At 41.3% G+C, this 26,971-nt stretch overlaps 1 protein-coding gene and 1 long non-coding RNA gene across 6 annotated transcripts; one reads left to right on the top strand and one right to left on the bottom strand.

Moving 5' to 3' along the window:
• The first annotated feature begins 95 nt into the window (after positions 1 to 95).
• ABCC6 (ATP binding cassette subfamily C member 6) lies at positions 96 to 25,062 on the top strand. 5 transcript variants are annotated; one of them, XM_082772906.1, is made up of 32 exons: positions 96 to 240; positions 1,861 to 2,037; positions 2,408 to 2,533; positions 3,160 to 3,297; positions 3,521 to 3,646; positions 4,224 to 4,285; positions 5,062 to 5,193; positions 5,755 to 5,967; positions 6,353 to 6,530; positions 6,955 to 7,116; positions 8,198 to 8,290; positions 8,875 to 9,075; positions 9,670 to 9,816; positions 10,664 to 10,751; positions 11,038 to 11,107; positions 11,523 to 11,649; positions 12,124 to 12,300; positions 12,751 to 12,918; positions 13,581 to 13,598; positions 13,962 to 14,145; positions 14,613 to 14,676; positions 15,345 to 15,462; positions 16,185 to 16,392; positions 17,446 to 17,756; positions 18,518 to 18,717; positions 19,395 to 19,521; positions 20,100 to 20,201; positions 20,927 to 21,073; positions 21,637 to 21,795; positions 22,033 to 22,199; positions 22,678 to 22,872; positions 23,293 to 25,060. In XM_082772906.1, the coding sequence occupies exons 1-32, from the start codon at positions 187 to 189 to the stop codon at positions 23,399 to 23,401; spliced, it is 4,548 nt and encodes a 1,515-aa protein (XP_082629032.1). In that variant the 5' UTR covers positions 96 to 186; the 3' UTR covers positions 23,402 to 25,060. The 5 variants fall into 5 exon arrangements, 4 of the variants coding, with proteins under 4 accessions (XP_082629032.1, XP_082629031.1, XP_082629034.1 ...); XM_082772905.1 differs by having other exon boundaries at positions 8,872 to 9,075; XR_014318573.1 differs by lacking the exon at positions 22,033 to 22,199 and having other exon boundaries at positions 8,872 to 9,075; positions 23,293 to 25,062.
• LOC309884175 lies at positions 3,655 to 11,498 on the bottom strand. The gene is made up of 4 exons (XR_014318574.1): positions 10,997 to 11,498; positions 10,638 to 10,819; positions 5,036 to 5,153; positions 3,655 to 4,281 (listed from the first exon to the last, which is right to left on the bottom strand). It is a non-coding gene; the product is annotated as an uncharacterized lncRNA (long non-coding RNA).
• Positions 25,063 to 26,971: the final 1,909 nt, after the last annotated feature.

Raw genomic sequence — 26,971 nt, 5'->3', positions numbered from 1 at the left:
GCGCCGCCGGAAAGGCCGGCACCGGCAGCGGGGCCAAGCCGCGGTCGGTGCCGCCCTCTGCCGGCCCGGCGGGCCCGCAGCCCTCCGGACTTTGCTCGGCGTCCCCAGCCGGGACGGGTCGGGGCCCCTCGGGTGCGGGACGGGGGCCCGGCTGTGTGAGGAAAGGCTCTGCCCGCCCCGGGCGCCATGGCGGCGGGCGGCTGGCTCTGCGGCTCCCCGGAGGGCTCCGGAGGGCTCGGGGTGAGTGAGCTTGGCTCTGGGCTGAGGCGCTGCAGATGTACATGGGCGACGTGTGGGTAACGGCGGGCTCTCAGGGAGGAAGCTGTCACTGTGGGTGAAGGCAGCTGGCGTTATGAAATCTTCGTCTCCGAGGGATATCTGCACCCACATGCAGAATGATCTGGTGATCTGGTTCTCTGTGCGGTTGGAGTAAGTTTGGTGAGAGGTGTGCGGACGTGAGGTCCGACTGCGCTGCTGGAAGGGTGTGCAAGTAGCCTGTGGTCCGTGTATTGTCCTCAGGAAGTGTCTGCTGAGCAAACCAGTACAGCGACAGCTTTAAAAGGGCACCGATGAGTTGATCAGTCCAGGATCACACAGATTTCCATTGTCAGGATTAATAAACTCCTATAATAACTCGTGAGCCGTTATCTTCCTAATTTCATCTAGTGATTCCTTTCACCAAGCCTTGCTTGGCATCACATTCTTTACATAAAGGATTTGGGCCACCTCTGCAAGCTGCTGCAGAAAAAATACACTATTTTACTCAAAGCTGGAACAATCATGTCCCAACCAGCCCCACCTTCTTCTCCAGCAAAAAATTGAGGGTCAAGGTTTTCCCACTTGGCTGCTTAAACTTTGGCTTCAGATTGCTTTAGGAGCACCTAGTAAAATACACTTCTCGGACACAGAGTAGCTGCAGGTTCCTTGGGAATCAGGGTGAGCTGTAGACATGTTGAGTACCTCTGAAAAAACAGGTCATTGTTCCTTCTGTGCTAATAGGTCATGTAGGAATGCTCCTTTTGCCACACAGTTTTGGAACATGTTACTCAGTGGCTCTTTTGTCTCTTATGTGCACAAGTACCAGAATCTCTGAGGCTTACTTGGCAAGCAAACCAAAGCCTGCTTAAAATACCTGAGTGACCCTGACTCATCTGAACCATGTTCTTGTACAGGTCCCTGATGTTCCTGGCAATTACCTGGTCCCCTAGATCTGTCTGGATGGAGTCTTTGCTGTAAATTTAAACCAAGTGCTTTGAGTCTTCCTTCTCACATGTCCATCTGCAGTTGCTGCATTGTTAGTTTTATTATACTAACAGATGAGATTCAACTATTTATTCAGTCAGAAAAAATATTAATGGATTATAAATACAGCTGGGGAAATGCAATTGTGATGCAGTTAATGCTCTGGGACACTTCTTTCCTCCTTATCTCTACTTCACCAGGCATTCTATACTGACCACTCTTATGGTTCCCAAATGCTGATAATCTTTTTGATTCCAAAATTATTTTTTCTCATTTCACATTCAGTAACTTAAATTTCCTCCTTTTTTTTTTTCCTTCTTCAGTTCTGACGCATGATGTCTTTTCTTTGGCATCTTTCACTTTTCAAACCTTTTTTTTTCCTTTTTCCACCTTCACTCCCTCCAAAATGCTACTGCTGACCTCTCCCTCCTTCTTTCACCTGTGGCACCTTACGGTTCTCCCGCAGCTCCTCGCTTGCCAAATGTTTTTTACATTTGAAACCCAACGTTAAGTTCCTCTAACATTAGGCTGAGTTGGAGCATTAGCAACTTGCATTAGCTGGTGAAATTCTGCATACATTAGCATTACTGTTTCAATTCTGTGTTGCTTTTGTGACAGGACTGGAACCAGACATGGCACGCAAAGACCCCAAGATTTACCTGGTGCTTTGAGAAGACAGTCATTGCTTGGATCCCCTGTGCCTATCTTTGGATCAGTTTTCCCTTCTACTACATGTATCTTCGATACAAAAACAAAGGCTATATCAGGATGTCCCACATCTTCAAAACTAAAATGGTAAAGGAGGAGGATGGGGTTTGATCCTAGCATTATTGCAACTTCGATGCAGAACTTAATTTTTCTAAATCATTAACTCTTTTCTGATGACCCACCTCTGTGTTTTCTTTGACATTTACCCAGTCAGATAAAGTCATATCAGCACAAATCAAGTAAATCTTTAGGAGTAACTGTCACAGGATCTTTCCTTTTATACCCTCATATGTTTTCTTACTGCTTCCCAGCATGTTCTCTATCCCATATCTGCTCTTTCACCTCTCCAGTCTTACAGCCCAGGGTGCTTGGAACAGTCAGTTCAGTGGATCATCCCATCATCATTTCACTCATCATTTCACTCTATTTCAACATGTGTTTGCTGTCTCTGCCTCAGGTCCTTGGATTCCTCCTGGTAATGCTGTGTTTTTCTAATGTCTTCTTTGTACTATGGGAAATAAGCCAAGGAATTCCACGGACTCCAGCATTCTTCATTAGCCCTGCAGTGCTGGGGATCACAATGGTAATTCTTCTTCTGTCTGTGTGTGGCCCGGCTTAGCCCTCCTGGGGCAGATCTCTTATTTCCCATATTTCTCAGTGTCTTTGAGCACAAAGATAGCTGATGGGGAATAGAAGGCTGGAGCCATGCTTTATGAACTTGGGCTGTATGAAGCAGCAGGGGACTGGAGCTAGAGCAGTGGATCTACAGCTACATTACATAGTCCTGTGGGTTGAATATGCCTCAGAAGAGCTGAAGCAGCAGTAATGCCTAGATAGCGGTCTCAGAGCAAGATCCAGTTTCCGACAACCACAGTATGTGATTTAGTATGGCTGGTATCATGATGGGATTTCTATTCAACTAAACGCCTGCCTTCCCTTCTGTCATTGCATCTTCATAGTCTAGAGTCTTCTAGCTTGTTGGCCCAGTTGTGGTTTTACTACTTGCTCTTTCAATAGTGACATTCCGCAGTGCAAAATTGTGCATAATTCCTTCACAGTTTTAGCCGTTTAGGAACAATACTTCAGCTCTGAGCATCTTGAAATATTTGGACTAGAAACTAGTTGATTTTGCTTTATTGTGTTCATTAATTTGATAATAATGTTTGGCATTCCACTACCAGCTATTTATATATTTCTACTTCCTCACAGATCCTTGCCATGTTCCTTACCCAGGCGGAAAGAATGATGGGCATCCAGTCCTCAGGCATCTTGTTGATATACTGGCTGCTCTCATTCTTGTCTGCAGTTGTGATGTTTAGTTCCAAAATCCAACATGGCCTGGAAAGAGTAAGTGAAATCATGTGGCTTTAATACGCAAGGGTATGAAGTCTCTCAAAAATACAGCTCTTTTTGCCTCATTGATTGTGAGGCAAAGAACCAAATTCCTTTCTTAAGATCTGTGCTGAGAAAACTGATGGATGACTCTTTGTCATCTCTGCTTATGTTTTCCCTTTCGATGTAGTGTGGTGAAGAGTTTTTATGTCATTCTCAAGAGCATTCTGTTTCTTAGGGCTTCTTGGAAGACCCTTTCCACCATGTTGCAACTTACCTTTATGTTAGCCTGGTGTTTGGTGAACTTGTGTTATTCTGCTTAGTTGATCACCCTCCCTTCTTCTCAAAAGCTGTCAACAATCCAGTAAGTATAATGTAGCTTTTCATAATGCTTTGTATCATTGCTCAAATAGGAATTTAGACTTTGGGGGATATGCAGAAACATGATTATCTGGAAGATGCAAAATGCATCGTTCCATATAAAGGCCAATGGTTTTAAAAGGTAACCAGCTGAATTTGGGATAACCACTTTGCCTCTCTATGTATCTTTTGAAAAAATAACGACCTTTTCGATCCACACTCATGTTTGTTTTCACTTAAACTAGTATAGGGCTCATTTTGCTTCTCCATGGTCTTCTGTGCAGCAGTACATTCCTCTGCCTGACATATGAGTATGGCAGAGCTCTGTGCTTCAGAAAGTAAATGTCTGAGTAAGAAAAATAATATTCTTCCTTCCTCCATCTGAGAAGTTATTCAAAGCCTATTTCTCCAAAGTCTCCTGATCCCATTGATCCTCCTCAATACATTTACACTGTCAGAGGCAGTGAATGGGGGCTGGGTAACTTTTTAATTGTTTTTTCCTTGGGGAGTACAGAAGAGACATCATTGGAAGCACACTCTCTTCTCTATATAAATATCATCCATGTTTTTCTTTCCATCAGAATCAGTGTCCAGAAGCCAACAGCTCTTTTCTGTCCAAAATCACATACTGGTGGTTGTCTGGGTAAGAAAACATAGAAGACATGGTTTTGCTAGAACATGAGTTAAAACAGCAGCATAAGAAGGTGTACATGAGAACCAGTCAGAAGCATCTCAGCCCCCAAGTTAACTTATGTAGTGAGGATTTAACTTCCTTCTCTGGGGACTTGAGCTATTCTCACGAGATAAAATTATAAAAATTTAGCTTACTATTTTAAAGCACCATTTGAGATTCTGGATAATACTCTCCCTGCTTACAGCAGGCTTCCAGTGCCTTCTTAATCTTTAAATAGGCTTCAGCAATCTCAAAAAATCACTGTACACCAACCACGCTCCTATCTGCCTGCCAGACCTTCTGTAACAAATGCTGGTCAGAGAGAAAATACTGGATGAGGATATTGGTCTAACCTGCTGCTTAGTTTTCAGAAGTAAAATGATGACATACCTTCACCTAATGTCAACTCTGGTAATGCTTCCTCTGTGTCACTGAGCCACAGAGTAAGTTAAGCTGAACTTTGTCCCCACTGTCCAAGACCCAACTGTCAGTATTGACTAAAATAGAATTAGGGCTTACTTGGAAATCACAATTCTGTTGACAGAAGATAGCATAGGGATTTAAAGCAAAACTGCTGCTCCTAAATGCTCATATTTATTCAGGGAAAGGATATTCCTAAGTAGCGTTTATGGAAGTCCGTATGTACTCACTGTGGAGCACTAACTTAAAGCCCACCTGTTTTGAAAACATTACACCTGCAACAAATCCTTCTGCACTTACCTTACAGCTGTCTGTGTGTTCTCCAGGCTTGTCTGGAAAGGCTATCAGCGGTCCTTGGGGGTGGATGACCTGTGGTCAGTGAGGAAAGAGGACTCCTCTGAAGAAATTGTTACCTGGGCTGAAAAAGAGTGGAAGAAGTATCATAGCAGAACCAAGCAGTGAGTACTTGATCTAGAGAGTGTGTCATGGATTCAGCTGGGCAGTTTCTTTCTCCTCTAAATGATGTAAACAAATACGCTCACAGAGGCTGACATGTCATCTCAGAAGAAGCTTAAAGCCCTCCCGTTTCCCACAATGTGCTAGACAGACTGCTTCAGTACATTCTCAGGTTCTGAATGTAAGCTTTGTTGGTGTTTCTGATCTGAACAAGGTAGAAATCCCACTGAATTATTTTTCTGTTAAATTCAAAGGGTATTCTACATAAAATCTGAGTAACTCTCTGCTATGAAAACTTAGTTCACTTCTTCACTCTTTGATGAGTGAGCACTTAGTGAGTTCCTTTGTGCAAAATCACATTTTAAATGTTGAAATCTGCTGGAGAACACCTTTAGTTCCTGGAAGCTTGGAGCTATAAGATTCTTTTGAGAGGGGACGTTTTTCAATGTGCATTTATACTGGACATGGCATGAGATGCACTTTAGGATATTTAATGATTTTTTGAAAACACAAGATCCTTAATCTTGTTCCAGTTACAGCTAGCTTTTCCATTGTTTCTTTAGAAACAAGGAGTCTGCTACTTTTAAAAAGGGTCAGAAGAGTGAAACTGGTACAACAGAAGCTGAAGAGACAGAGCTTCTACTGCAGTCAGAGCACAATCAGAGCAGGCCCTTACTGAAAGCATTTTGGAGCATGTTTGGAATCTATTTCCTTCTCGGCACCCTCTGCTTAGTTATCTGTGATGTCTTCTTGTTTTCCATCCCAAAGATACTGAGGTATGTGAGTATTTAGAATTTATTTCCCAAAGGAGACAACATATGTACAAGATTGCTGCATACATGAGCACACAGAGATGTATATGCCCGCACTCACAGAGCTGGATACACAGACACTTTTGAAGTCTCTGATTATTGTTGAAAGGAGCTGGATTATCATTGGTGCTAAACTCACAGTCAATTCAGTGAAAAAGACATCACTGTCTAAAGCAGTGCACACCCTCTCCATTGCTGTAGAAGATACTTAGCCCTCTGTGCATCTATTCTACTATTTTACTGACAAAGATCAGCTATAGAGAATACAGAAAAATCCCTGGTACTTCTGCATTTCTGATATTTCATCAGTTAGACATGGATTCATCAACATTTTGCTCCTGTCTTGCAGCCTTTTCCTGAAGTTCATTGAAGATCAAGAAGCCCCTAGCTGGCATGGTTATTTCTATGCCTTCATTATGGTCCTGCTAGCTTGCCTCCAGACTCTGTTTGAACAACGATATATGTACATGTGTCTTGTTCTGGGACTGAAACTGAAAACTGTAGTAACAGGGCTTGTGTACAGGAAGGTGAGTCTGTACGTTCATTTTCAAATCTTTTTTCCTAGCCCTACATTAGTAATTATGACATTGTTCTTAATATCAAGGAAGATATTACTAGAGAACTACTTCTAGCATGTAGTTCTGTGCTATATTCATCTCTGAACAGTGTGTGGGAGGTATTTTACTATTTGTTTTTCAATCTTACCTCTAAAGGGAAAGCCAAGAAAAGGAAGCAACATAAGATTTCTTACATTGTAGATTATGGTTGGGGAAGGGAGTAAATTTTTCACCCTGAAGTGAAGTCACATATCCCAGGCAAAGGTACATTTTCATTATGTAGGATTTGACCTTTTTCTTTTTTTCCTTTCTTTATAAGGGAAAGAAAGTTGTTTGATTTTTAGATCAAAGCTGTTGTTGACTCTGCCTTTCCTTTATTCTCTACCCTATCTAGATCCTAATAATGTCAAACGCATCAAGGAAAGCAGTAACAGTAGGTGAAATCGTTAACCTGATATCTGTTGATGTCCAAAAGCTAATGGATCTTATTATCTATTTTAACGGGACCTGGCTTGCTCCAATTCGGATTATCATCTGCTTTGTCTTCTTGTGGCAGGTAAAATATGATGACGGTACCTATCGAACCCCTTCTGTTTTAGGTATCAGAGGAAAAAGGAGCTTTCAAAATTCTTATTAGAGCTTTTCTGGCCTGAACAACCTGAAATTGCCACATTTTTCTTAGCTGCTTAGCATGGGGCATTCACTTGCATTGTTAGAAGTTATTTTTATTGGAATAGAATCCTTACCTGATTCTTCAATTCATCTTCTTACCTGTGTATTCAGCATTCAGTCTCTTTCAGGGAAAACACTGGGAGTGTGACTGTTCTGAGCTGCCTGTTAATATTCTGCCTGAGATTCTCCTTTATCAGTGCTCTTTTCAACCAAAATATAGTTGCCCACTGCAGGCTCCAGTTGCAGCTCCTCTGCATGGTTACTAGTTACAAATAGCAAACTATTTGCTATTTATATAATGCTATATAAAATATAAAAAGTATATAAAATGCTATAAAGCATTTTATGTACAGAGTACATACCAACACTCACCTTTCTAGTAAACGTAAGCCTTTTGCAGACAGATGCAACTAAACCATGACAAATAAGCTCTCTGTTTTGGCACGCAAGTTATTACAAACCCAGATATCCAAGAGCTGTCCAAGAATATGTGGCATAATATAGTGCTGCCATTTCATTTCTCTAGTTGATGTAAATTCACACAAGATTGGTTATTTATGTCACAATAATATTTTGCTTTCTAAACAAAAACTGGTTTGGTTTTGTGTCACTTATGCCAGCCACAAGATGTCCTCCTTAACACATCCAAGAGCAGCCAGGAAGCAATAGATATTATTTAAATTGCAAAGCATGCTTCTGGATCTCTTTCAACACTAATCTAGTTCCTAAAAGGGAAGCAAATAAATTCAGCAGAGCATGATGACAGGAGTTACTCTGCTTGGAGAGTTAACAATCCACAGTGCTTAGGCAGCCCAACTACCAAGAAAGGCAAAAGCTGGACTAGAGGAAAGCCTTAGACTTGGGGGATGTTAGGCACCAATTTCAAATCAGAAGGAAGGTAAGCAAGGAGGAGTGGAAGACTTGTTTCTGTAATACCATAAGTTCTTCCTCTTCTCTCCTGACAGCTTCTTGGGCCATCTGCCTTGACTTCAATTGCTGTATTCCTTTTTCTCTTGCCTCTGAATTTTATGATCACCAAGAAGAGGAGTCATTTTCAGGTACATTTTGCTTCATAAAAATGAAGTGTTTTATTGACACGAATTATGCTAGGATTCAACTTTTAAATCTCAGTTAAAGGCTGCCATGCTCTCCCAAGGAAGGATGACATGAAACCCACAGCTACAGAACAAATCAAAGGCTGAGGATTACAGTAGGCATGTTGTTTAAAAAACAACAAAAATCATTGCATTGATTAGAGTCACTAACATGTGACTCTAAGAGATGGCTTAGTATGTTATGATGACCATGACTCTCTGAAGGACCACAGGAGGATTTAAAGCCTACAAAGTTTCTTCAAGATTAAACTCTTCTGCATGTTCAGTCTTTTACTTTGTGTCTGCCCACCTTTTCTGTTCTTGTTTGTACTGTCAATAAAAACAAAGCTCTGAAGAGAAAATCCAAGATATTTCCCATCCTAAAAGATGTATAAGCTAAAGAGTAAACACAGCTCAACTGCAGGGAAATTTCTTCAGAATTCATTGGCAGTGTTAAGGTGTGTTAGTTGTGTTTTATTTTCCAGAATAATTGTGCAGTTAAATATGCAACCTGCTAAGTGATAAAACTCAAACATTTATTACAGGAGGCCCAGATGAAACATAAAGATGAGCGGGCCAAACTTACCAATGCCATTCTTAGCGACATTAAAGTAATCAAGCTGTATGGCTGGGAGAAAACCTTCATGGAGAAGGTGCTTGGTATCCGGAAGCAAGAACTTAAGGCCCTAAAAAGATCTCAGATTCTCTTTTCAGCATCTCTAGCTTCTTTCAATTCATCAACTTTCCTGGTGAGTGACTCACCTTCCTACATAAAATGTGCTATTACTTCCATTTCTCTTTTTGTGGTCCTGTCTGGACAGATTTTTCCTGTTGGAAAGCTAGAGATAATGTCTGCCTGGAGGAGTTGGTGGTCTCACAGGAGGAGTTGAGCCCCAGTGGGATCAGCTGCAGACATTTACACTGTCCTAGCAGTTCCATGGACAAGTTACGTGGTCTGATGACATGTTCCAAGCAGATGGAGCCTGCTTTGTAGGAATCACCTGGAGATCTTCAACTACACAGAGTTCACAGCACAGTCAGTATCTGCACGAGCCACTTCTGTATATGCTGTTGCAGGTCAGCCATATGTGTTTTAAATGGAGAATGGCTGTGTTTTCACCTTACTGCGACTGCAGCACAAAAACTTCCTTAAAGGAGAACAAACATCAAATGGTCAGAATTGGTTTTGTCACCTTCACCTATGATATTTGCAGGCCAGTGGTATCATGTATATGGATGATAGCCTGGGTTCCAGGGTATGTAGGAAGGGACCTGCCACCTTTGAATCATTCTCTTTTCCCTGTCTGAAGTAAATGGTTTGCTTTTTCTTTGCTCCTTTCCAGATTGCATTTGTCATGTTTGCTGTCTACACCCTGGTGGATAACACACACATCCTGGATGCTCAGAAGGCCTTTGTATCTTTAACACTGATCAACATCCTCAACACTGCACACTCCTTCCTGCCATTCTCCATAAATGCTGTTGTCCAGGTTAATTGCAGGATACGTTTTCTTTTTTTTTTTTTTTTTTGGCCACAACTGTTTTTTAGATACCACCATTGAAAGGTAAAGGGAGGGATTTCTTATGGCTTTGAATTTCAGGCCAGCTATTTAATTGCTATTGTAAAAAAGCAAAGTGCAAGGAGTTTCAGCTAAAGGTACTTTAGAAGTACTGTTTTTCAGAAAGGTTGATATATTGACAAAATAGTCACCAAGAATAATTCTTAAGTCTTTTAGGGCCATATAAACGTCATATGGTATAAGGCAGAGACTAATACTTTTTTGGTGGGCAGTATCTGGGATTAAGCTCTCTTTTAGAAGCATTAATTACCTGTTAGTCCTGTATCACAAGCACCATTAAATCTCAGACATGTTTCCAGTTCTATTTTTAATCACAGAGATCAGAACAGATGGGGCAAAATCTCCATGGGAGATCAGAGGAACCTTGCTAGCCCAGGCCAGAGAGAAAAGCAAGTCGTTGTTAGTGAGAAATTGGAAAATTTTGCTTCTCTCTTGCACCACAAGAAGACTGTCATGATTCTTCATATACAGGAGCAATCACTGGGAAAATTGCAGGATGAATTTGGGAAAAAAAGCAGCAATTTCAAGCATTTGAACAGAAAATACATGGAAGAACATGGCTTTTTTTTTTGTTTAAGTGGAAATAAATACAATTAACTTAGGGAAGAGCTGCATTTGTCCATCTAAGCCTACATAGCATCTGCAACATAGCACCTAATTAACAGTCTTCAGTGGGTTTTCAGGTTGAGTCTTACCTTCTAGTTGTCCTCCCTTTCTATTCTAAATCTTACCGTTTTATGTGCTTCTTCATTTTCAGGCCAAAGTTTCTTTAAACCGCTTAGCAGCTTTTCTGAATCTGGAAGAACTGAATCCCGAGAGTTCAAACAGAAACACTTCTGACTGTGGTGAGCTTCTGTCTTAGTGTTGTCTTACAAGAGGAGTAGCTTCCATTGTTTAGCTTCCACAATGGTGCCTACCACAGTCAAGAGAGAAAAATGTTTGCCTTTTACCATCACTTTCTCTCTCAGGCCTATTCATTTCTAACAGTGAAATCTAGTCTGGTAATTAACCCTTCTTTTGATAATTGAAGTTCATTTTATATAAATAAAAGCACATACTGAAACATAAACAGGGATGTTTCTATACTTACTTTTGAATTTCACAAGTGTTCTTTTTCTCCTTATATCTTAGTACAGGCAAGTATCACCATAAGAAACGGAACATTCTGCTGGAGCAAAGAAACGTCTCCTTGTCTTAGAAGGTACAGCCGTAACCTTAGTCATCTCAGTTCTGTAGGTTAGGGTGGGTGCTAAATGAAAGAATTCTTCACAGCCCAAAGTGAAGTCAGTGTGGAATATGTACAAGTGTCTGAGTTTGCTTCATATTTAACATTGAATTCTGAAAATTAAAAAGTCAGACAAAATGTATTATTGCTTTTACACCTGTCTTAATGGGAACACAGAAATAGGAAGGTCTCTGTATCTGAATGTTGCCTTCATATGCAGAGACTGTTTTCCTTACACAATTTGTTGAAACATGGAATTACACTAATGTAAGTGTAAAAAAAAAAAAAAGTCAGCATAACTACAGCAAGAACGTTGCTTGTTTTCTTTTCAGAAAATGTATCTAAAAGGTGGTCAAAGACTAATTGAGGTGGGGTGCTCTTTTCTCTATAGGATAGATCTTACTGTGCCCCAAGGCTCCTTGATTGCTATAGTTGGCCAGGTGGGTGCTGGAAAATCTTCCTTGCTGTCAGCATTACTTGGTGAGCTGGAACAGATGGATGGCTGTGTGACTATGAAGGTAAAGTTTTCCCTTAGCATTTGCTTCTAATTAGGCTATCTTCAGGAACAGTAAGGTATCAATGAAGTCATCAGATATACAATGAAAACCTACTTAGTGCTGAACTTTTAACAAAATTTATAGTGTAGCAGCCTGCATTTAGTCATCAAGAGGTGCTTAAGACCTGCCAGATGAGCTTGACCTGTGGGAATGGGAATCGGAACAGGATTTTGGAGAGCCAGTTCCATTTCCCACTCTAGCAGCGAGCTGAAGTGACATTATAGTAAGTAACATCACTTGAAATTCTGTTTCCTCCTCTGTAAGACAGTGAGGGTGCGATCCTTTTATTTTGAAAAGGGCTCAGACCATTAAATGGTGATGATCATTCCATATTTTTATAAAGCTAATTGGGGAGGGGTTTTCTTCAAAGACCGGTTCCCACCTGTCCACGTTGTGCTTATGATTGGTAATATTCTTCCATTTCCATTTTTATAGGGCACAGCAGCTTATGTTCCTCAGCAAGCCTGGATACAGAATGCTTCAGTGGAAGATAATATTCTCTTTGGCAATGAGATGGATAAAGCATGGTTTAATAGCGTGGTTGATGCTTGTGCATTGCAGCCTGATTTGGAGAGCTTCCCAGCAGGGCAGAAGAGTGAAATAGGCGAGAAGGTACTGGCCCAGTCCTATGAAAAAGTTTGTCAAAATATGAGTAATGACAACTTCGGATGTCCCACTTAAAACAATGAGGAATGGATTAAACTTGCAAGAGGCAGGTGCTCAGGAATTTCTGAAAAATTGGGCTACAGCTTACTGGGGTCTGAAGCCCACCTCCTGACAGTTAAGTTAAAGAGAGATATAAGAGACGCTTAACAAGAGTAAACAAATCCAGGTCATTCTTGGGTCCCTGTTTGCAGGAGAGCAGAGTTGCTCAGGAGAAGATACCTCTGTCTCAGCATCTCAAGAGCCTCATTTCTTGGGGGGTGGGGGGCTAGGAGGGAAGAGGGGAAAGACAAAGGCACTGACTTAAAAGTAAGTCATAAACCATCAGTGTAAAATGGAGTTATGAGCTTATAAATATGTTGTAGCTTAGGAATAAACAGTGTCAATGCATTTTTACAGGGAATAAATATATCTGGAGGCCAGAAACAAAGAGTGAACCTTGCTCGTGCCGTGTACCAGAAGGCTTCAATTTACTTACTAGATGACCCCCTCTCGGCTGTTGATGCCCATGTTGGACAGCACATTTTTGAACACGTTCTTGGACCTAATGGCTTACTGAAGAACAAGGTGTGTTATAAATCCTGAACTTTAAGAGACATCAAAATCTATATAGTCATAAGGGCACCCCAGATGTTTCCAGTAAGGTAGGTTACTTTATCAAAGGCTCCCAAATTCTTTTTTGCTAGTCCCAGGTAGGTACTGCTGTTAGCAGCAATGGAAGGGGAGTGGGTAACCTCTGCAGCCCACACAGCACACTTAAGTCCTCCAGTGAATCTCACCTAGGTTGAATTCTCCTGAAAGACTACCTCCATCCTCACTCAGCATGCCTAGTTCCAGCTTTACTTCTACAGCAAGTCTGTAGTTCTTTTGGTCTTCTGTCAGCATTATGCTGGTGCCTCTTTGGATTTATTTCTAGTATAGTTTGGAAGAACTGTATTTCACTTCCAGTTCATCACATTTTACCACAATTTCTCATTCCATCACTTTTGAATACTTCAGTACCAACTTTACAGTTCTCATCACCCAACTGTTCATCGCTTCAGTCTCAGGATTCACCTTAACCTCTTCTCTTCCTTTCTTCTTTGCATTGGATGCATTTTGGTATTCCTTGTTTTTTCTCTGTTGTCAGGCAATAGAGATGATAAATGCGGGTGCATGAGAAGGTCTGGTGGGGCACCTCTATTTGTTTAATGATATAAATTAACTACAATTATTTTATTTGATTTCAGGTTGTAGAAGAAAAAGAGGTATTTATTTTCATCAGAAAGTCCAACTAAAACAGACGCGTCTGTGATTACAAATACCTTCTTTCATGAGTAGATTGGTTGCAGGTATCAGAATATAATTATTATGCTCAAACATAGAAAGACTGGCAAAGAAAGCAGGTATCAGATTTAAAATATACTCAAAGGGCTTGATTGTATATTAGAAACGTAGAACACACCAATTTCTTATTTAGGGAAAAAGTGACAGGAATAAACAACAAAAATATCCCCATGTTAGCAAAAATTACAGGTTCACACTGAGCACGTCTTCTTACAAGATAGCTAACTGCACCAGCCCAAGTGAGCAGGGGAACACTGGAACAATTTAACTCTTTCTTCAAGCAGACTCGTGTTCTGGTGACTCACACGATCAGCATTTTGCACCAAGTGGACAACATTGTTGTGCTGGTGGATGGAATGATCTCAGAAATTGGTTCCTACCAAGAACTTTTACAGAGAAACGGGGCTTTTGCAGAATTTCTTCATTCGCACAGTACTGCAGAAGAAAAGGCATGCTCTGGCTTTCCAGGTAACCTAGACAAATTGGAATTGTTTTTCCCAGACCTATCAGTCACTTGTTTCCTTAATGTTATATTTAACTAACTGGGGGTCTGCTGCTGTTAACAGCTGGGAAGAGGGAAAAGAGAATAAAACAGGAAAAGCCAGCTGTAGATTTTTCTTTGAAGGACACTTAGAGCAGGGATCTCATCACAGGAATCTGTCGCTTTATGTGGGAAAATATGCCAGTTAAATGAGCTGTGTCATCACCTCAAAACTGGTTCTTGAATTAAGTTTCATCTTAGTAGGCAACAGTCATGCATTTAACATAATTACCCACTATATGTGCTGTTCTTCAACCTTGACTTTGATATTTCTACCCTTAGAAAGAATTCTTTGTAATGGATCTTTCCTCTATGTTACAAGTGTCTCAAAGGCTATACAAGACAAAATGGTATTTGTAAAGCACTTGGAGAAAACAGTGCATTTATTTCACAGCTATAGGAGACACCAGCAGCACTGTCACCTCTAGAAACTGTCCATCACAGGAGAAGTTCTTTAGGTAAGCTTCAAGCTGTCTCACACACCAAAGAACTTGCTCTAAGAGTCCATTAAGAGCTGACACAGAGTCTCTTAATGAATACAATGCAGGCTTGGGTTTGATCTTTAATAATGACGAACGAGCAAAACTCAAGACCGGCTAAAGAACTGCTTTTGAATATGGATGTTGTTCATATTAACATATTTCCCAAGGAGACAGAACTTGTCCTAGAGGTCAGTATGAGGCATATGGATACACTTACCTGCTGTTCAATTCCTAGGGGGGCTGTAAGGTCTGACTCGTTTCACACCAGCCACAGCTAGTGTATGCTCAAAGCCTCTGTTAATGGCTTCACCTGACAGAGCCCAGTGCCTGTGATATGTATGGACACCTCTTGGGGTCACTCTGGAGGATCACAAAAACTGCAGCCTTTGAAATAAGCATGAACAATGGGGAGATGGGTGAGGACAAGTAAGCTTCCTGAATTCCCATACCTTATTTGACTCCGGGAAAATGGCATTGCCATTGTAGGAATCATTTTAATGTGATCTAGAGAAGAAGGAAGGGCAGTTCAGGTTTACACTCCACCATAAACATACACGATGGTGGGATTCCCTGGATCTAAATAGGCTTTAAAATACTAATTGCCCTAGCTAAAATTTGAAAGAATTTTTGTTTTCCTTATGAAGCGACAATTCAGTCAAATCTGCTACGGGAAGGGAGACCACTCATGCAAGTCAAGACACTACTGCTGCTGCAGCCACTGAAGGAGTATTAACCACAGGAGAGAAAGCTCAGCATGGCAGGGTAAGCTCCACACTTTCCTTTCAAGACAAAGATAAGTACCGTGGGTTTATTACTGACCCGCTAGCCCCCATCATAGGTGGGTCAGCTCACTGCCTAAATTAAGCTAGTGCAGCTTCAGAACAGTCAGCGGAGTTGTCCAAATTTGCCTTGTAATGGAGACAAAGTTACTTCCAAACTATTTTATATAACACCGCCTATGTAAACTGTATCTCCCAACATGTGCCCTGATCTAAGCAGTGGTTTGAAAATAGGAATAACGTTGCAGAAAATACGTGATGGGAATGAGAGAGGAAAGAGTAATTTATGACCACTTGAGAAGAGAGAGCCTGATTCAAGAATTATTAGAACGGAGAGGGCATCCTGAGGCAGTCAGGGTGAGGCGGTAACAAAAAAACATAAGAGTACACATTACAAGGCACTTGTAATCTTGGATCTGGCTATAGGTTCTTGAGGCTGATGGGAAGGGGTGAAGAGGCACATCACTCTTCTCGTCTTTCCCAAGAGGTACACTTCAAAAGGCCAAGGCAAGGAATAATGGCTTCATTATTCATCCACCAGGAAAATAAGGAAAGAATTAACGTTTGCTGTAGCCCGTGACATACTCAGCAGATATGCCCTCATAAATCATTGTGTTTCAGAGCTGTTTTTCATTGCTAACATACTTAATCCTTCCAACCTCTCCTTCCATCTCCTTTTCTTTTTTCCTAATTGTTTCACTCTAGGTTAATACTTCGATTTATGCAGCCTACCTGAAGGCGACAGGCATACCGCTGTGTGTGTACATCGTTCTGTTGTTCATGTGTCAGCAAGCGTTATCATTTTTTCGCGGTTACTGGCTCAGCATGTGGACAAATGACCCTGTATACAATGGTACACAACAACACACAGAGCTACGAGTTGGAGTCTTTGGTGCACTAGGAATCATTCAAGGTTCATTTAACTTGCTCACCTAATTCTTCTCTGTGTTTCCCATATCCAGGATGTTTTCTAATATAAACAAGTGTATGCCCACGGGCTCTTCACCTCCCAGGCTCTTGGCACCAGCCCTAATTGGCACCAGCCCTAAAAGTTTGGTATGGGACCTAAGGCTACAGGCTCAGACGCACAGAGAGGATTTCTAAGGGATCTGAACATTTTGAATGTTACTACTTGAAATTCCACCTCATGATGTACTAGAAGTGTTCTGTGCCTTTCAGCAGACCACGACCAATAGTCTTCCTCTGTAGTTCCTGCTGGAACTGTGTTTATCTGGACCAAAAACAAAACAAAAGAAAAAATCATCAACAAAAGAACTACGCTATCCTTATTTTTCCATCCCACCCCCTTATATCCAACATTTTCTACATTTTTCTTCCTCTCATCTCTTTCCATTCCTCCACTATAAGTGAATTATAACCAAGTGCCATGGTGGATCTTTTTTCATGTTGAATTAAGTCTTGGTTTAGGCTTTTTAACTGTAAAGAAAGAAAAAAAGAGAAACTTGGAAGACTTTATATTCCTTTAAACCGTAAAAAAAATTGCCACAACTATTTTGATCACTCTTAAAACTTGCCTGTTTTAGAGCAGAAATCAAATCTGAAAAGACAGCAAGCTAAGTAGCAGAAATTTGAGAGAGCTTTTTAGAAGTTCAAAAGAGCAGGAAGGGTTGGGAACCTTTCTGTGCCAACAGCAAATCTGTAGTCCAAAAGCCTAAAACTTCCGTGTAATTCAAAGTAGTTCCAGTCCAGCTCATTTTGTGAAGAACAGTTTCTGTGCATTTATGTTGCTGAACTCCTCCGCAATCCCAACTACCCTAGAGAAAGGCTAGTTTACCTTGCAGCTCTGAGGCTTGGCTTAATTGCTACCAAAGATAAAGGCAGCTCCTTTCACCACTATTGCATTCACGCTACGAAGTGAAAGTCATGATCTTGCAAAGGGAAACTCCAAGGTGATTGTTCAGACCCAGTAACACTGATTTATTTTTAATTTTTTTTAATATTGCAGCCATTTGCAGATTTGTCTCCACAGCAGCAGTCCTTCTAGGTGGTGTGATAGCTTCACATAAGCTGTTTCTGCAGTTGCTGAGGAACGTTGGTAGATCCCCGATGGTCTTCTTTGAGCAGACACCCATTGGAAACTTACTGAACCGCTTCTCCAAAGAGATGGATGCCATCGATTCCATTATCCCTGACAAACTGAAATCCTTGCTGGGATTTTTGTTCAACTTGGTGGAGATCTACCTTGTGATCATTGTGGCTACACCAAAGGCAGCGATGGCCATAGTGCCTTTGACTGTTTTTTATGCTGTGTTCCAGGTAGGATCTCATAGAAATGTATAGACAGAAGAGTAGCATGTCCATGACCTTGCAGAAAGCCTGCTCCCATTTCTTAGGAGCAGAGCCATGCAGAAACTACTTTCATCATCTCCAGTTGCATTTGAGTAACAATAACATCAGCAACATTTCCCATGTCACCTCAACCTTCCAAAGCACCTCTGAGATGCTTTTATTTTTCTATTGTCCAAATCAAATCCCACCTAGAGCTATATTCCTAGTCTCCATTAGTGTAAATAAAATCATATTAAAACCAAAGGCACTTTTCCTTTTCTCCAGCATTGCTATGCTTTTTTTTTTTTTTTTTTTTTTTTTTTAAATACAACCATGTATATGAGGCCGCTGCCCCATTGGACTCAAATGCTTAGCAAGGTAAGGCTAAACAGAAGAAAAAAGGAAGTAAGCGTGTATGCATGGCTCCATTCTCCATCAAGCAAATGGCAGGTCTACAGGAGAAAGTAAACATAAGTTTTGAGGCTTTGTGAGTTCAGAGTACCTCAGCTTCTTTACATTAACCAGCTATGGGGTTACTCTCCATGGCAACAGAAGATAACACAGGCAAAAATGCTACTGCACCTTTTAAGGGCATCGCCTGCCTGCACATTAGATTTTATAACGGTAGTATAGTACGTACTGTTGCACTCACTGAGCCATTTCTCAATTTTCTGTGGAGCATCTCTACAAAGGCATTAACCTTCTGGTCACTTCTCTTTCCATTTCCTTTTGTACCCCTTTTGTACCAGCACTTCTACGTCATCACCTCCTGCCAGCTGCGACGCATGGAGGCTGCCAGCAGGTCACCCATCTACTCCCACATTTCAGAAACTTTTCACGGGAGTAGTGTGATCCGTGCTTACAAAGACCAGGAGAGGTTTATTTTGAAGAGCAATTTCCTAGTGGATGAGAGTCAGAGAATATGCTTCGCTGGAGCAGTTGCTGACAGGTACAGATCTGGAGTGGAGAAGAAATGACAGTTTACTCCCATGGCCCTTGTGAGTAGAGGTAGCTGCTCTTGGGGTGTGGGTGGAGGTACTCAAAAGATGAGGTGCACAGTTGTTGAGGAGTTAAGGTAATTTTTCACTTCATCACTCATATTACACCTCTCTGGCAACATTACTCCTCATCCAACTGATATACTCCATCTCTGTTGTACGGTGAGGCAGACGTACTGACACACAGCTAGAGGTATAATCTGATGTCCAAAATGCACAGCTCTAGCACATGCCTGATGCAGCCCATCATTATGTGGCAGAATGCTTGAGGCCTGTGGGATATGCAGAACCCATCATACAACAGATCCATCAGCCATGAACAGGTGAGGAGCAGCAGTGAGAAAGGTTAGACCAATTAACCCGACAAGCTATGTGCTAGCTGTGCTCACCCAACAGCCTTTGGATAGAAAATCCTAGCAGAGGTGATAGGTCAACCAGTTTGGACAGCCTGGAGTCATTCATGAGCTACAAAGGGGCTGGTTAGGAGCATCACGGCCACAACAAGAGCTTTGTTGTGCACCCTGTATCCTCAGCAGTCCCACAGCTGTTTTGCAAAGTAATCACAGGTGCTATGGGGAGAAAGTAGGAGGGTGCTCAGCAACAGTTCTGTACTGTCCTTCTCTTGCAGGTGGCTTGCCACAAATGTGGAGTTTCTAGGCAATAGCATTGTATTGTTTGCAGCACTATTTGCGACAGTTGGCAGAAATCACCTTAGTCCAGGAACTGCTGGCTTCTCCATTTCATATGCTCTTCAGGTAACTTAGCGGTGAAGTAATACCATGCTTGCCTTGCAAAATCAGTTGACATTTTAACTTCTGTTACCATTTCAATTTTCAGTCATGAATTCTTTCTGTAGCTTTCTAGACACCTTCTCTTACCAAACCCTGCTGTTAATGCTGAAGCCTAGAGCGTCCAGGGCACATGGCCCCTTAGAGATAATGAACCCATTAAACATATGCAGCAGCCATCTTTTTCCTTCTGCATCTGAATTCGTATTTAATTCACAGCATGTTTCAAGCAACTGAGGCATGTTCTTCAGTGTCTGTTTTATTTGCTTTTAGACTAGCTACAGAACAGCCTAAGAAAGTCACACTACCTTTAACGCCCAATCAGTACCATTTCAGAGGAAGCAGGCCAGGCTCTTTAACACAGTTTTATAACCATGGGGGCCTTATGAAAGTTTGGTTTTTAGTCTTTTAAGGGATGATTTCTCAAGTAATTAGCTGATGAGGATGTCCTTGTAAATAAACACTATAAGAAAGTTAACAGGTACCTTGTGAGCACAGGTCCAAGGTCTTTTATCTACCCTAACATTTGTGCTTCTTCCTGCTAGATAACTGGTGTTCTAAACTGGATGGTGCGCTCCTGGACAGAAATTGAAAACAACATTGTTTCTGTGGAGAGAGTGAAAGAATACTCAAGGACTCCTAAAGAGGTAGATAGCCAACTACTGACTTGACTAGCACAGGAAAAATCTCTGCAAATCAGATTTGTAACTTTTCTGTTCCATATGGAGAACCCCTCCTGTTTTTGCCCCTTTGAAAGACCAGTTATATTTCCTTTAAAAAACTGTAGCATTTTGATCCAAGTGACAGGTTGTTTTGTAACCTCTGATTATCGTATTTCCATGAGACTGTTAAGAATTAGATTGTCGTTAAAATAGCTTCACTTGGTAACACTCATGGAATGAGGCATATTTTCTGCCCATATTTGGAGCATGTATTTATTGTGCGTGTTCAGATCTAACTGTGTGATAACTGATGGCTGCTAAATAGCCCTTGAGCAATTAAGAATCTCCAGTGCAATCATTTCTGTTCTGTAATAGTTATTTCTCCATATGCTGACCTGAGATCCTACTAAAGGAGACTTTCTGTACATTCCATGCACATGAATCTTTTTATTGAAACACTCAGTATCAGAACTCTGACATGCAAATAAATGCTTATCCCTATTTTCAGTTACGATGACTGGGATCTTTGCATGAAGTAAAAAGCCAACGTGCAATATAAAAGTCAGCGGCCTTTTTCTCTTTTGTAAACAGTAAACAGATCAGTGCAAATTTAGCACAGATGCCTTCATAAGCTTCCTGTTTCAGTATGGCCAGCTCATTTGGTAATTTAAATCAACTTTATACACTGTTGATTGTGGTCATCTGCCTAGGCACCCTGGACTCTAAATGGCAAACTTCAAGGTCAAGTCTGGCTTACTGAAGGAAGAATTGAATTCAGAAACTATAGTTTGAGATACCGACCAAACTTGGAGTTAGCTCTGAAGTGTATCAATCTAACCATCAATGGGAAAGAGAAGGTAAGCATGAGCTTCCAGAAGAGCTACAAGTGTGAGCAGTGCTTTGCAGTGATGAGATCTGGGCAGATATAGTCCCTGTGTTACACCAAGGTATAACAGCATGTAAACAAGAATGCTGTGGTAAGGTATGAGCCCTTTTCCATCAATCACATAGCACACTTCTAGTGAAAAATAGTGCTTCAAGAATTGCTGCATGAACTCGACATTCTTCTGAGTGAAATTCCATTTCACAGAGTATTAGCAGAGTTACAGCTAAGGAATTTTACTTTGTAAATCTGGTGCCATAACAAGGCCCTGATCCAGCTTGTGAGTCTTGTAGCTATTCTTCCCATTAAAGGCTTTCAAGATTCACTTTCATACAAAACAAGTACAAATTCTAAATAATTCCTTTAAGAATGTAACCCTAGACTATGTGGGTCTTGAATAGCCCTAAAAATTTGATCTGTGTAGGGCTGTCTCTTTTCAAAGGCTATACACCAGCCAAGAAGAACGACATGACAGGTCTTTCCAACTATGGGAAATGATCAACATAAAAACCAAAAGGTTTCCACTGCACTTTACAGATCGGCATAACTGGAAGAACAGGAGCTGGGAAATCTACTCTTGCTCTGGGATTGCTGCGATTAGTAGAAGCTGCAGAAGGAGCAATCCTAATTGATGGACAAGATATTGCTCAACTAGGTCTCCATGACCTTAGAACCAAGATAACTGTAATTCCCCAGGTATGAAATTAATTTCTAGAATGCTTCAGCAGAGCTGAAAGTCGTAACACATAGTAAAGGTTCAGAGAAATTCTACGAGGGAGGGACATTGAAAGATTTCAAAGTTGGAACTAACCTCTATGCCAAGCTAGTCTCCCATCCAATATAACATTAGCAACAGATTTGCACCCAGCAGAGAAAACCAGAGAGCTCGTTTTTATAATTAATTTCAGGAGTTGTTTGTGTCTCTGTGCTCAGGATCCCGTTTTGTTTTCTGGCACTCTAAGAATGAATCTTGACCCATTAAACCAATACACTGATGCAGACATCTGGACAGCTTTGGAATTGACTCAGCTCAAGAACTTTGTTGCAGATTTGCCAGATCAGTTGGAATATAAGTGCACTGACAGAGGGGAAAACCTAAGGTACCTTATCTTCAAAAAGACAGTGGTAGGGTAGTGCCAGCTGGTGGGCTAAGAGGATGTCCTAGACAAGGAGTCTAATTTGCAATGAATAAATTAAATGGGAAGGGGGTGAGAGGAAACAATGGTCAGACAGCAAATTGCCTCATAATTGGCCTAATCAATAGCATGAAATCAAATTATTAAGATGCCGAGTAGAAAACTTTTGAGACTTAATCACTGTGTTGGCTTATGTTTGTGCAGTGCTTCGTGCACTGAAATCCTACTCCAAGTAGGGATCTTGTGGGTGCTGCAGTAATACACACCTTTCGTTTCCTTAGCTTGTTTCATGCTGTTATCAGCAGTGCCACCAGCCTCAATCAGCCTTTCAGGGAAAGGGAACAATGACCCTTTCATTACTGTTTTCAAATTAATCATGTAGCCTGACCCCAAGGAAAAGTGACTGCTGCTCTTCATTTACCATCTTCCTTCTTACTTGCAGTGCTGGTCAGAAGCAGCTGGTTTGTCTGGCCAGAGCACTTCTTCAGAAAGCCAAAATCCTCATTCTAGATGAGGCCACAGCCGCAGTAGACTTAGAAACTGATCTTCAGATTCAGTCTGCCCTGAGGACTCAGTTCAAGGAGAGCACAGTGTTAACAATAGCTCACCGGATAAACACCATCATGGACTGTGACAGGTAATACCTTCAGCCACTTTCCTAACGAGGAAGGAAAACTCGGGCAACCTGTATGAACTAGACAAATAACTCAGTATTAGTGAACAACAATTCCATGTCTGTCCTTTTCTTGCTTAACGCTCAAAGCTTTGCTTTTGATCTTAGGTGTTTTTACATCAACTAGGCACCAGCAGTAGGTTAATCAAAGATTTCATGCCATATCATAACTTGTGTTTTTTTTAATGCACCGACAGCTAAACAATGGCTATAGCTCTTGGTTTCCTCTTAAAATCATACAGGTAAAATACACGTTCACCTGTAAAACTTGGTTGAATACCAAGCTAGTGCTGAAATTTATTTTAGAAATAAGTAGAAATCACTTAAGTTTATTGCTGTTGTTGGTGTTCCCCCAGGCTTACATGTCTGTTTTAATGTTCACAGGATTTTAGTCTTGGATAATGGCCAGATATCTGAATTCGATACTCCGGAACAATTAATAGCTCAGAAGGGACTGTTTTACAGACTAATGGAAGGATCTGGTCTTGCCTGACTGACTCATGGAATACACCGTAATGCCATCACCATCAGGAATAATTGATCTCTTAATTGAGTTATTACCTTGGTTTCATTCTAAAATGACAGGCGTGCCACCACATCTTGTTTGAACTATAACTGCAATGGGTAGATGAAAAAGGATGACTTGGGATACACGTTGTTTCCTTAGGAAACTTAGCAATTCCATTTTCATTATGTTTCCAGATACCCAAACCTCACTCTTCTGTTGAGGGTGAGAGCCAGAAAGCAAACAACTTATTGCTGTTACGGTATAAAACCAAACAAACTAAAAGAAAAAGACCACAGCATTTCCCATTTGTGCTATAAATGGAGCCCAAATACACTGCCATATTTCAGGATTGCACAGGTTATTTTTAAAAGCAACTACATTTCATAAAGAACAAGAATTTAACTGGTAGCAAGCAAACAACATTTACAACTTGTCCTAAGTTTCAGACAGGACAAATTCAACCTTTTGCAAATGTTTTAGGACTGCTCACACAAGCACTGTTCTCACAGGTGTGGTGGCCTCCAAGGCAGCAGCTGGATCTAGTTATCCAAAGTGCAGAAACAATGGGGGAGTAGGGGAGAGAACGTGGGATGCCACTAAGTACAAGAGCATATGGCTGCCTCTTGTCACAGCTGGTGATTAGATTTGCTCTATCTCCTTCCACGTCCGCTTTGGATGGTACCTGCATGAATCGTGCTGGGTGGAAGGCTGACAGCTTAGACACAAGCTTGCTGACACAGGAAAGAGCAACTGAGCTGGTGGGTGGGCAGCAGAATATCATTCATTGCATTTGGAGGCTTGGAGCAGCCCTGTAGTGTCCCTGCTGACAAAACTGTGGTTGGTCACAGTGGAGTGTGTCTGAGCTCTTGGTACCTCTATTTCCTAATTAAATTTGGTCATGAGGAACTTATGTGGCAGCCTCCTTCTCCAACCCATGGTTCATTCCTAGCTATTTCTGTAAGTTTACCTGCTGCGCATGTCACCCTGACACTGCAGAACCTCTGGCACAGTGAATCTTTCAGATGTTACTTTAACAAACCAGAACAGCATCCAGAAGGAAAACCTTTCCAAGCTTCTCACAGCGCTAGGGGCTGCTGTCAGAGCTGCTCCCAAGTCTCTCCTCTGGGATTGCAACAAGAAAATGTGACGAACAAATCACACAGCAAGTTACTGCTGTTTACCATGACTTCTGCAAGCATTTCATTTTCTAGAAAGCTGAAATAAAAATTGAATCGAGTATTAAAGTGGCTCAAATGAGGAGTAATGGTGGAGGGGGTGGGAGAACTCAAACCAGCAAGGGTTAACCCAGACCAGCCAAACCCAGAAGTTTCTTTTCCAACAGCTGTTCAGTAGCCACTTCACCCACATTAGGAGCAGCTAACAATTTCTAGTGGACAAGTACTTAAGATAAGCCTAATGCCCGCTGCCATATAGGTGTTAAAATACTAGGAAAGAAGCGTTTTGGTTTTTTTTTTGTACTTTCTCCAAACCAGTATCTGTGGTTAAACAGAGTACCTTACTCAAGGGCAGAGCCAGAAAGATTCAAACAGGTAAGTCACGAGTACCCTAAAGGCTGATCACAGGATCTAAAACCAGAAGTATTTAAAACTAGTGAGATGCAAGTTACATGGTTTAACTGTGGTCAAAAAGAAATAGAAGTGCTGGTGTTGCTGGGCAGTTCTGAAACAGACATCTTTTAACATACTGTAATCTCTGGTGTAAACATCTTTTAAATACTCACTTTCCGTTCCTAAGTTGGTAATGAAGGAAAAAGTCAACAGGAGAAAATAATCAAAACATACTTTCACACTGGTAACCTTTGAACAGGCACTGTTTAGCTGTTGGCTTGCACAACCGAACAGCAAGCAAAAATACCAGCAGCTTTCACACATAAAGCTGTGCGGTAAGGGCAAAAGAAAAAGGATTGCCAAGATCACATGGCACCAGAGAAAGACCAACCTGTTTCAGACGAGTAGGAGTCCCCCAACTTTATATCCAAGCATTACTGTAAGTGACAAATAAGCAACTCAAATCTCACAAAAAAAAAAGTGTTGTTTTTTTTTTTTTCTTTTGAATGGAATGAGCTCTTCTAGGATGTAGGGCACATTCCACATTGCAGCAAACAATGTCAGCCAGGATGTATCAACATGCATCAAAATCTGATGCAGTAAATTCAGATGAGATGTTTTTACACTTCTATATTAACATATTTATTGCAAACATATATGTTAATAACAGCAACAGTAGCTTCACAGGCACTTCAGTGGCACACACATTAAAGCTGTAAACTGGAAGATAGACCACTGCAGGAGCTAGATGATTTCAAGTGAAGGTACTGAGCTGTAATATCAGCAGTCCCTGCTGGATGGCGCCAAGCTCTTGTATTCGATGTCATGTGCCATCATGCCAGATATCACTTACCAAGTCTTGAAAGTGCCCCAAGTACTCAATGAACATTAGGTATGCGCACAGCAATGAAGTGGTGTGCAAGCACAATGGTATGCAAGCACAATGAAAACAGATTAAATAAGGAAAACGTTCTGACTTCATTGCCAGTTTCTAAGACCTTACCTTGCAGCAAGTTACATCATTTTCTGCAATTGTTCCCAATAGCAATGCCTGCAGGGCTCAGCACATGGGCCTCTCCTAGCTGAAACTCCATCTCTCACTGCTGTGCTGTTCCTACCTCAAGGCACCCCAAAGACTACACAACACTGCTTGCACACACAGGTTCTGGGGGAAGAAAGCTGTATTCATTATCTTTGTGTGCAGTAAAGGTCAATTTACACTGATCTTCATAATGTATAATGCAATTTTGCTCAAGTCACATTCAGACAACATAGTCACGTGTAATCAGGATCATGAATCAATGCAGCAATAGCACAAAGCACTGGTGGGCGTTTAGGGCGAACAGAAAGGTGTGTCTGCTCCAGAGCTGGGGCAGAACAATTTGTGCCAGCAAGCGTATGAATATATAAAACTGGGAGAACAATGACACATATTAATAACTACAGCATTGAAAAAGAACAAGACAAACATACAACAAGCAGTCTTCTGGCCCCTTGTTGCACTATTTATATGGTTATCTGCAAAATACAGACAGCCTTTTGGACACATGGTGCCCTGAATGTCGCATGCAGCCCATGAATAGGACTAAGAATACACAGTGACATCTTCGTGTACCCAGCTGGATACAGCAAGTGCAGTTTAAGTCATTTTTACTTGCACAACTTCACTGCAAACACTTAACGCAGCAGAAGCTTAGCTCTACAAGTTCTGTATTTCAAACAGATCTTGCTCCCAAGCACTTTCATTGCTTTCACAGGACTTACTTGTACAAATAGGTTAAGGTTTTTAAACCTCAGTTAATCAGCATACATTTAGACACCTTTAGGAACCACTTGCTGTGCATTAGGAATTCCATTTGCTCTGGTCTTTTCACCCTTTCATCCATCACAAGGCTGCAAAAACCTTAGGTGATTTGAAAAGCCAAAACCTACCACTCCTCCCCAAACTCCCAAACTACTCCTTCCACATTCCACTCCCATGAAGGAA

The sequence above is a fragment of the Aythya marila genome, assembly GCF_965140915.1.
Source record: "Aythya marila genome assembly, chromosome: 15".
Lineage (NCBI taxonomy): Eukaryota > Metazoa > Chordata > Aves > Anseriformes > Anatidae > Aythya > Aythya marila.
Note: the sequence above shows the minus strand (reverse complement) of the source record. Positions and strands in the feature narration are given on the sequence as shown.

Excerpts from the sequence above, each read along its gene's own strand:
- ABCC6 (XM_082772905.1), top strand. The coding sequence starts at position 187 with ATGGCGGCGGGCGGCTGGCTCTGCGGCTCCCCGGAGGGCTCCGGAGGG. Across the intron at positions 5,194-5,754 it reads TATCATAGCAGAACCAAGCA|AAACAAGGAGTCTGCTACTT; the intron begins GTGAGTACTTGA and ends TTGTTTCTTTAG. Across the intron at positions 12,301-12,750 it reads AGAGTGAAATAGGCGAGAAG|GGAATAAATATATCTGGAGG; the intron begins GTACTGGCCCAG and ends GCATTTTTACAG.